Source organism: Mytilus californianus, unplaced genomic scaffold (assembly GCF_021869535.1).
Source record: "Mytilus californianus isolate M0D057914Y unplaced genomic scaffold, xbMytCali1.0.p SCAF_5, whole genome shotgun sequence".
NCBI classification, from domain to species: Eukaryota; Metazoa; Mollusca; class Bivalvia; order Mytilida; family Mytilidae; genus Mytilus; species Mytilus californianus.
This window is the reverse complement of record NW_026262701.1, coordinates 17482072-17493971: the sequence shown is the minus strand read 5'-3', so window position 1 is coordinate 17493971 and position 11900 is coordinate 17482072. Positions and strand designations below refer to the sequence as shown.

Genomic DNA, 11900 nt, shown 5'->3' with positions numbered 1-11900 from the left:
AATCCGTTCAGAATCGCTTGAGGTGCATTCATAACAGGAATGTCTTATCCTGTCGACACGCATGGTCTCACTAAAATTGAATGTCATGCGGATCACACGTTTTCCCCAAGATGACTTAGTGCACAATACTACAAATTTACAAGACATACTGATGTGAGGTCAAAAGTATTTTTTATTGTTGCATATTGATGTGAATTTATATAAGGCAACTATAACTCTTAAATGACAGGTTCTAATATGTCATTTTAATTGCAAATTTGGTATTACTCCGTCTAACATTTTAACCCCTTGAATATAGTTTTCAACAAAGGGAATAATAACAAGATTAAGGGGAAAAATCACAAGTCGGAGAAAGGTGGACAGGGCATAACAAATGTAAAATATATCAACATAAAATATAATGTTATACTTTTCTGCATACTACATTAAAAACAAATATTTTTACGTTAGAATGAATTATTTAAAGTTACAATTTTTCCCCGAATAAAGTTTCTGACTTAGCCACATAACCAGATGTAACCTTATATGAAGTTTATACATTAATACAGAACATCTTCATATTACAAAGATCTATTAAATATAATAATTGTTAAATGCGGTGTTCAAGTATACGTTCTGTATGTGTGTTCCAGAAATGCATGTCTATTTTGTCTGCTGTACATAAAAGAACAAAACTATTTTATTCATTGTTTTGCCCATTTTATCCAGTGTATTTCAATGATTTTTATTATATTAATTGTGTATTAATTGTATCAACCATGTTGACTTTTATTTTTAACTAGAAGTATTGTTTATGCAATTTACTTATCATTTATGATCTCAAAGCAGCTAAAACATTTGAAAGTTACAGGGACAAAATTATGTGATTTCAACAGAAAATATAACGCGAATTGTTCAACAACTATGTAAAAAATCAGGAATATATTTTGAATCATATCAACTAATTTGGCATGAAAATGTCCTACATATTAACTTTATCTATGTTTAAAAACGACAATGATATTTTTTGTAAGTAGTGTGCGTGACCTATAATTAGAAAGGTTGCTCTTCTTCATTAAAGAGTGAAGAAAAATCATACATAATTTAGATTTGATATTTACAGTGTGTTGATTTCGTAAAAGTTCACACGAGAAAACCCAGACTCCTTATATTTGTTCACCATCTGATAACAAAACGAACACATAAAATACAATAGCATTATTTTATTCAATTAAATGTAGAAATATTAAAATAATATATCTTAGAATTTTACATGACTAAATTACATCATGCTCGTGCAACGGCACGTGCGTATTTAATCATACGAGCAATCGAAAGTACGAATCGGCACTCTGTTGATGTTATTTATTCAAATGTTCAATATATTAACGAAATCAATGACGGACGGGGTATGATTAGCTTTTTCATTATGACAGTCTTATTTTGCTATCTGATATCAAGACGAAAATGTATAGTGCAGGTGACAGTTCTTCGGAATTGCAATGAGATCCTTTTTCTCATCAACAATCGTTATCATTATCCAATGTTAATTTCATCATTTAATTTACAGAGTATTAAATGATGCGGTTTCAATAAAGCACACAAGAGATCAAGATTCAGCTCAATCGCAGCTGGTCTCCAAGGAGTATTTTCCAGTCATTTCTGGGTCTTTTATGCGTTTAATAGACTCACTTATCCTTTTATCTCATTAAGATATTATAAAAACCGATGGTTTTTGTCAAAGTGTTATCGTAACGGCTTAGTTAGAGCGTAATAATGGCAATTCTAGACACTTGAGCAACAATCCATTACCATACATCCTCTCAAATACATCGTTGATCGTATTGATAACATAAGTTTTCTTAACAGACCAGGAATCCAATTTTCTAACTGTCAAGTTTCTTGAACAAAATAAAGTCGATCAAGAAGGAAGAAATTACTGTCGGAATCAACTTTTCTGTCGTTTCCTTCCGCCAAGCCGTTGCTGAAAACTGTTGTGAAAAATGAATCCTATCTAAAACTCCTGGTGAGTTATTCAACCGTGCCTTACATTTCATTTCTACATTAGTAAAGACATTTCCTTGGATTAATTTATCTACTGCTGCGATTCATTCTTGCTTAGAATCAATAGTCCTATAGACCTTGTAAGAAACGGAGATACTGTAGCAACAATCGGTGATTAATTCCATACCATCCTATTGTTAGCGACATTTACAGAATATGTTATTGTTTCATTGATAGAATATGCAAGCCATTCTCAAAAAGATCTGTATCGAATTCTTAAGTCTTTTAAGATGTCACCTTTTGAATCGATAGAATGGCACTTATTCTTTCATCATGTTGGCTGATTATCAGATACGACTTATGAAGCCTGATACAAAAAATGGCGTCAGCTTCTTTTTTATTTCCAGACGACCCCAAGTGATCTAGCAGACGACCCTGATCATAAAAACGTGACAAACATAGACTATCACAGACAAAACAGATATATCACCATAGTTGGTAAATATAATCTGAGAAATTACAACCGAAGTCACGTCCATTCCGTGTTTATCTCTACGAATAGTATGAACTCAGGTGTGACGGCATATGACTTGGGTGACTATGAGACATGTGGTGATTTGGAATGCTGGGGTACATGCTGCTACTAGAATAAATGCTGTTACTATTTGGCCAGTAGTTTGATGGTGAGCCGAAAAAGTTTGGTGATTGTGGAATATGTGAATGAGAGTTCATGAAATTAAATCTTGACCCTGTATGGTAACTGGACATTAAAAAGTCTTGTTGGTGATATTTATAAGCTGTAGGATCTGCAGACTGTGGTTGCATTGCTTGTGCCAATCCAGCAAAGTCAAATTTATATGCATATCGCTTGCCATGAACTTTTGTCATAATGTTTTTATCGTAATAATATCTTAATGCACGGCTAAGTTTATCATAGTTCATGTTTGGTTTACTTTTCCTCTCGCCCCAACGACGAGCAACTTCATCCGGATCAACTAATTTGAATTCCCCGTTGGTGCCTTCCCATGTTATATAGTTTGCAAGGCTACTGTCAGAAAGCAGTTCTAATAGAAATTGCCACAACTGGATCTGTCCACTCCCTGAAATATGTTTAAACAGTAAAATAGTAATGATAGAAAAAAATAAAACCGAACATATATAATACATATACTGAATGGCAGTCTCGTTTATATTTAAGGTAATAGGCATGAACGACAGTCTAACTTATATTTAAGGCAATAGGTAGGTATAAAGTGTGCAAAAGGATTGATATTTCGTGATGTACGAATATATGATATATATATATATTATTTAGATTTTTCTTTCAAGCATTTGAAATTTCCTCGTTGTATCGTGCTTCTTTTTGTAATTTTTTTTTACCTTTACTTTTTAAAAATGTTATTTTACAATGACAAAAACTTCAAACTTGTCCAGAAATTCCATACTGGAGTAACAACGACGATATTGTTCAAAAGCCCCAGTTCTCTTTCTTGTTGTTAAGTTGCTTTCATGTCATTGCCTTTTTGTCCATACTTTTCGTAACATTTTGTTTGTTATGTTCTTATACTTTTTTTTATAAGTATTCACAATCAAAATAGTACGGTATGTCGACGCACCTGATCTTGCTCCTTTTGGAGTTCATGTGATTCCTTCCGTTTTTGTTTTTGACCTTGATTTCTGTGTCTTCTTAATAGATTTAGGAGATTCGAACATCAGTAAATTACTGTTTGTTATGCTTGGTGTGCTTTTTAGGATACACAAGCAATAGTCTAAGTCAAAAGTCTTAAAAGCGAGGACGAATTCAGAATATCTCAGTCTTCGACAAAGTTTAATAAGTGAGAATTCTGGTTAAGATACCAATTGCATTTGTCCATTTTACATTCATGTGGGTGAACAATGCAGTATGTCCCCTTTATAAAACCTGGCCTCCATTTGTAATTAACAGAGTTCAAAATTAATAGGCTGAAAATTGTTTAAAAGTTTGTTGGACATTTTAACATTATACATCGTTTACTGCACATGTACAAAAGTAGGTATCCCTGTCGACGCACCAGATCTCGCTCCTTTGGCTTTTGGAGATTCCCCGTTGTTGTTTTTTTTTTACCTTGATTAGTGTTCTTAATAGATTTAGGAGATTCAAAAATAAGTAAACTACTGTTTTCTCAAATAAACAATTGTTAATAGAATGATTGTTGTGTCCTCAGATTTAGCGTACATTAAATTTATATCAATATTCATATTTTATAGAAACTACGCAAGATACATCAAAACAGATTTTTTTTTTAAAAGAAGCGATACATTTTCAAAGTAGAAAAACTTTTAGACAAGCATAAGATAAAAACCATTCTCTCTGGTTTGAGCCCAGTTTTCTCAATCTATTAGACATGATCATTAAATAAGAATCACGAACTCGCACACTAAATATTTACTTGTTGGAACTTTGTTCAAAAGAATTGCAACAACTAATCATAAAATGATAGTTCGATATTCTTGATATACATGTATTTCTCTTTCGCCGTTTTTTATGGTATCAATAGTTGCATATAATAAGTACTGCCATTAAAGCATGAAATGAAACAAAATAAATATTGTACTCCGACGTGGATTATTTTTTAATTAATAAACTTATTTTTTTCTATTTAGATGTAAATATTGTTTATATTATCTACGTCAGCATGTGGCCAAACGTGTTCAGATTTAAGTGCTTTCATTTATGTTTAACCATATTCTTATTTATATTTGGAAAATCAGACGATTGCTTTATCCGCACGATATTACAATATGTTACAAGATATGTTCATTAAAAGCTAAACCCGGCATTAATCCTACATATTGATTTAGAAATAATGTAGCTAGTATTAGAACAGTTAAACATTCGTTGATGTGTTAAAAGCATTTGTACATTTACAGGTAAAATTCTTTTCTTGTTAGTGAATACGGAATTGTGACACGCAAAACCAGATGTTCATTTTAACGATATTGACATAAAAATCCGATTTCTGATCTTAACATTCTCCTACTTTGGTGCGGAAACTGTGATTCAGGAATCCAAAATTGCACGCTCAATAGCTTTTGAATAATTTTCTTTAATAATTACGGTACAATTTCATTATGCCGAAAGAAAACTGAATAAGGATTAAATATAGGAAATTATCATCGGATAATGAAATTGGGTATTTAAAAACGTGTTTTATTTTTCATTTAACAGAAGCCTAGTTCCGTTTCCATGGTTTCTCCGGATATTTGTAAAATAATTGTTTTAATTCAGCTTTAGGTGAAAATTTTCTTGCTAAATGTGTGATCAAACGCCAAATCAAAACAAATATTAGTTTGAACAGTAAAAGCTTGTTTTATTTAAAGTATATTATACAAATATGAGTTGTGCGAATTTTCCTTAATTTGTAGCAATTTTTGGAATGAACAGAATGTCTAAGAATTATTTGATTGTTAAAAATGATTCTATAAAACATTTCCTTAACACCCTAATCACACGAAGAAAATTTTGACTTATGAGTAAAATCTTATTAAAAGATACCAGGCTATATAATTTTAAGATATGCAAGCGGGAGATCCGTCTTCACCAGACTAAATACAGTGGCGCTCAAACCAAACATTTTTCTACACTAAGTAGGTCTTTTTGAATATAGATCTAATGACAGTGCTTAAAAATATTATAGTAAAAACAGTTTGCAATTTCAAAATATAAAGGTATGGTTAAATAAAATATATCAAAAATGAACGAATCAAATATGACTGAAAATAACATTTTACCAATTTCATTACAACATCATTTTTTTATGAACAAAAAGAAAACTTTTGTAGATATTTTATATGTTCCAGAACATATTTTTTATCCCACTGAATTGCGGAAGAGCAAATATTTTAAATGTCAAATTATCATATTGCGAACTGAGAGCCTAGGTGGAAAAAAAAAACAAACATCACAATTTTTTGATACGCAAAAAATTGCAAAATGTAATTATAAGATATTCATAAGGAGGCACAAAGGCCAAAAGAAAATGGAAAAAAAATTTCTACAAACTATTATACAAAAACTAAAATTGAAACAGCAACCCCACAAAACCTGTGATGTACTGCATTCCCCCATGATTTAAGTAGTTTATGATGTAACTTATATAGAAGTATACAGTTTTTGATTAAAAAAAAACATTTCGTTCATCTTTTATTGTTGCCTTGTTAAAATTTGGACGCTTATGTTATAAATGATAATGCTTCATAGAAATGGGCTTCATAAATACATATGTAATTTTATTTTATTGTATTGTTACTGATTATTGTTTACAATGTTGGAAATTAAAAATTAAAAGGATTAAAAGGCATGCTATCTCACCTTATACAATCATTTAAAACACTTTTGATGATAATTCACAAAATTATTCCATACAGGGACAACGACACCGGTTATTTAAACTTTCTATCTATTGCCAAGTTTAATCCACCATTTTCTACATTAGAAAATGCATGTACCAAGTCAGGAATATGACAGTTGTTATCCATTCGTATGATGTGTTTGAGCTTTTGGTTTTGTCATTTGATTAAGGACTTTCCGTTTTGAATTTTCCTCGGATTTCGGTATTTTTGTGATTTTACTTTTTGCATTACCTGTGTTAAATTTCTTAATGATATATCAGAACGCCGAAATGTGGAATCAAGCAAACTGAAAAAGTATCGAAAAAATCAGGCGACATTGCCTGTACCTTATCAATTCTTTAGACAACTTACTTCACTAGTCAGGAACAACGTGGTCAGTTGTCTTTTTTGATATCTGAATGTGTTTTTGACATTTGCATTTTTGTGAATTGTGTAGGATATTCGATAGTCATTGTCAAGTTTATTTACTACCTATATATCTACTCTGGGCGATCTAGAGCTTAACATATTATATATAGACAAGGTCGTCTTGATGCCTGTTTTGTTTTTCATGTTATTGGTTACTTAGTAGCTGTTTCATAATCGTGCACAAATCTTTTTTTAGAGGTTTTTTTGTATTTGTATTAAGGTTAATATGCTCTCCTATAACTGCACTTATTTCGTAAACAACTTAATTTTTTGGGGCTGAAGTCTTGTTTTCAAATTACAATGTCATATCTTTAATTCTACAAAGTCTTCTTTTAAAATACACAACTGGTAACGTTAAACACAGAGAGACAACCTGAGCACAGACCAAATACTCCATCGAGAGTCTAGGGCCTTTGAATAGATTAATGCAAAAATAAATCGTTTTGTTAATATGTTTGTTAATTGTATATGTTACGGTTATTTCTTTGCTTTTCGCATTATGCGCTCAAAATTACCGGCCGATTATGGTTCGAATTATGAATAACCTCATTAAGTCTTTTAAATGAGTAAACAATTCAAGATGAGATTTGTGTCACTAAAAGAAAACATGCTTAATGTATATGCTTAAGTTTTACTATTTTTATTTTTTTTAAAGACAGTTATAATTTTTATAGTTCTATATTTTTAGGAGATACTAGCAGATATATAATCGTTTAAGTGTATACCTCAGTGGTTAAGGGGCGTCCACCTAGCTGTGTGGGATGTATGAATACATGCACGCACTCAGTGTAGCCGCGGATGTACAAATACACGCTCGTGCCCGATTCTCCTTATATATACATGTATATTTGGGACATACAAATTTTGCTTTTGAAAGTGAACTAAGACAGGATTATGAAAGTCAATTGCCAATTGTATCCTTCACGATTGGTTAAAAAGAGTTTTCCAAAAGTAGGCAGGGGCCTGTTTATCGAAGCTGTCCTAGGATCTGTCCTAAGACCTCAGTCTCAGGGGCCTGTTTATCGAAGCTGTCATAGGATCTGTCCTAAGACCTATCTTAGGAATGTTAGGGCCGACTTACGACATGTCTCAGCATACACATCGAAGCTATCTTAGAACCAACTTAGTTGGTATGTCCTAACTGCTATCCTTAGTAATAGCGTAAAGGTAAAAAAGTTATTAGAAATTAAAAATATATAAAAATACATCGAATTTCACTAGTATGTATAATTATAAGATTATATAAAGATTAGAACTTGTTATAAGTATTATCATAAAGATAATAATAATATTTATCCAATGATTGTACATTCAACCTGTTATTGTAATATCCTATGGATAAGAGCAAGAACGCATTAAATATTATAAATATTAAAGAATTTATTTTTTATTAATAAGTACTAAAATACAACCACAAAAATATTTAGAAAAAAGGGGATGCATTCCCTTAGCCAGTGTTACGAACGTGATAATGCATACTTGCGTATAATATCAATGTCACCCAAATAGTCCAGTGGATTATTATAGTCCCTAAGCAGTCTATTTCTATAAAAACTATTTGTCCTACTCCTTTAATAAACATGTCCCAAGTCATGAGCCTGTAGTTCAGTGGTTGTCGTTGGTTCATGTCTGTAATATTTGTTTTATTCATAAATTGTTTTGTTATGAATAAGGTCGTTAATTTTCTCAATTGAATTGTTTCATATTTTTCATGTTGTGGCCTTTTATAGCCGTCTACACTGTATTGGTATTTCTCATGGTTGAAAGCCGTACGGTTGCCTATAATTGCTTGCATCCACTTCATTTGAACTTTGGTGGATAGTTGGCAATCATACCAAATTTTCTTAATTTTATATATGAAGGTGGCGGTCGTTTTTGTTAACAAATTAACCATTATAGAATATATCCTAAAGTTAGGACAATTTTAAGAGCATCTTTAGACACCAAAATTAGTGTTCTAAACTTAGGACGATTTCTATGACTTTTCCTAAGTTACGACATTTTGATAAACCCACTTAGGACAAATATATGCCCTAAGATGATCTTAGGACATGTCCTAATCCTAAGAGCGCTTCCTTCGATAAACAGGTCCCTTATATATATATATGCATTATGTTTTTCAACATAAATATAGTTTAGTACAGTTCTCATTTACTATTCTTAAAAAAAATGCAATTTACATATAACTTGTTCTCAACTTGTAATATAAGGACAAGGACGAAATATGTAATAAACATTTCCATGGTTCAATACCCAAATCATGCAAATTTAAAGAGAACGAAATCACTATCAATAGATTTTGCGATATCATGTAACTTACACTATATCGTATCTTTGAACCATTCGAAATTTCAAAGATTCATTGGCATTTTTTTTTATCTTGATGAGATTTAAAAGACAGCTCGAAAAAATATCCTTGACAATCATGAAATATTTGCCACTAGACATATTTAAAAATATAATAATCATTAGTTTTGTGCCTTGTCTCATTTTTTTTTAACTTGTCCTAAATATGCATGAAATATTTGTCGCAGCGTGTAAAACAACCACAAAAAGATATTAGGTTTTCATATAATAACATTTACTGCTTATTTAGATAATAGTTCTTATGCTTCAATAGTTTGTCTTATAAATTGTATCAACACAAAGAACTCATTATTAATTACCAGAATTATTTACCATTAATAAACAAGAGTTTGTTTTTCTCTAATTTTAAATGTTGAAAATATAAGTTTGTTTCTCGAAAATACTTATTTTCAAATGCGTATTTCTAAAAGTAATAAAACTAGTATGTATGTTACATGGAGTTCCTTCTATATTGGTATATCTTATAAATTTACAAAAATAATATGCCATGTAACATGAATTCTTTAATCTAAAAATTATTTTAAAATGAGTCATCGTTAATGCAAAAAAAAACAAAAAAAAAGAACTATAAGCGTTGTTTAACAGCTTAATTCAAGTTTATATATCTAAAGAAAACAGCAATAAATATTCCTGGATTATTTGATGCAACTGTATGGCGGGTTTAAATTAGAGGGGTTTATACGTTAACAAATAATAAACTTTTCAAATATAAAAACAATGAAAAAGTAGCAAACACTCAGCAAATTTTTAGTACGTTTTTGCATCAATATTTTGTCTTCTCAATTAACAATGTTTCTCTATGGTCGTACATAAGAAATACATGCACATTTGTGGCAATGCTATACAATTATCGAGCGTATGAGAATTACAAAAATGATATTACATCAATTGTAATAGAAAAAGAACAAATAAATTGACGACTAATATCTATATACCCGTATGAACATACAAACAATTTATTTCTATATTTCTGCGGAACAAAGTAATTAAAATGTCTTATGCAAAATATTTTTTTTAAAGTTCCGTTGGATGATAAAGTCTAATATTTATTATTGTCATTTTTGTTGACTTCGCCCGTTTTGAATTTACTTTGGAGTTCGGTATTTTTGTTTATACTTTTTTAATCAATTAATAAGTGAATTAAAATGAAGATAGAAAAAAAATCTTTGCTCTCAAAGCATTAATGAAATATACTTCTTCAGTAAACATATAAATAAACAAATAGTCCTACCTTGTGGTCTCCAGTGAGTATGAGGCGCTTCTAATGTTGGTTTTGATAGGTGTGGAAACGGACTTGTATGTCCGTAATCTGTAAAACAAAAAAAAAGTTTGTTTTTTTAACGCATTTTGACTAGATTTTATAACGATACAATTGTATAGAATTAAGCAATGTTAGATTTAAGAAACTAAAAATCTGTGAACGTTATTGAAAAGTTATAAATCAAACTGAAGCAACAAAAATAATTCTATCAAGGATTCATGATTTCAACGATAACTTTAACTATATAATACAAAGAATAAATGAAGACAAACTTACTTGGACTTTGTGGATTTGACGTTGGTGGCCATGAAGCTTTCCCGTACGGAGGATCTGTAATGTACCCAAATAAAGTTCGTTACTTATAAATTTTAAAAATACTTGATGATTTGCAATGATTCGAAATGGAAAACTGAAAATAGTGTAAAAAGCTGTCCTGTATTTCTATTATTAAAACTATTTACTTTTGTATTTCCGAAAAAAAAGAAAGATAAAATCGTGATATTCATTTTGCAGAATGTTTTTCATCCCTTTTTTATCCACTCTGATTTTGTCATGAGTTGAAAGTTAAATATAAATAGGTAGAAAAAATCAATTTACTGTTGTGTTTATTTTCCTCACAAAAGGGCGGAAATTAAAGAAATAAACATTCAAATGCCGTTTCCAAATAACATTTAATGAAAACCAAATAAAATTCTGATCAAAGTATCCAAAAAGGAAACCGATTTCTACGGTTTCTGAACACCGGAAAAAGTAATTTCCCGAAACATACATACCGGGAATCATCATTCCAGTCAAGCCCGGAAAGCTACAAGTCCTATAGTAATCAGGTTTAATTCCCTGCATCGGAACTCTCTTGTAAAAAGAGTACAATAAATAGATTAGATCGGTTTTGTATTTACTTCAAAAGTTCAAATCGACACATCCAATTACTTCGTTTCTGTTCGCGTTTCCGAAATGCGTCGACAACTATTTCCCAAACGGAACTAAGTCGGAACTTGTACCACTGCCGGTTACAGCAATGCTTGTTTAAACTTTATAAAGGAAACTCTCATACATGGTTTTTAAATAAGTTCCTGAAAGACCAGAAATAATGTGTACAAAAGCTTTATTGATTTATAGAATTCGATTTTTATACGAAAGTCATGTTTAATCATACAGTAATCAACGTATCCAATCAGAAATTCATTATGTAGGCGTGGTTTACATGATAGGCGTTACCTTGGTATCAATTGCATCTTGTCACGCGCTATCATCAGCTTCAGATACATTCTGCAGAGATTGACATGACAGTATATTTTCCCTTTATTTATCATTTTTCATTTTAAAAAATTATAATACTTAGAATGATAGTTTAGGGATAGAGGAAGAGCTAAAAAAAAATGCAAAAATCATATCGGAAAAATGAAAGATGAACGAGGAATGGATATTTAATCATATTGTAGCAGTGATGTATTTAATGTACTTATATTATGGTTACAGTAAATTAGAA

General features: G+C 30.7%; 1 protein-coding gene across 1 annotated transcript; it reads right to left on the bottom strand.

Annotated features, from left to right (window-relative positions):
• Positions 1-1187: 1187 nt before the first annotated feature.
• Positions 1188-11490, bottom strand: LOC127701089 (transcriptional regulator ERG homolog). The gene is made up of 4 exons (XM_052204898.1): positions 11185-11490; positions 10688-10741; positions 10382-10459; positions 1188-3083 (listed from the first exon to the last, which is right to left on the bottom strand). Exons 1-4 carry the CDS (start codon positions 11252-11254, stop codon positions 2536-2538), a joined length of 750 nt encoding a protein of 249 aa, XP_052060858.1. The 5' UTR covers positions 11255-11490; the 3' UTR covers positions 1188-2535.
• Positions 11491-11900: the final 410 nt, after the last annotated feature.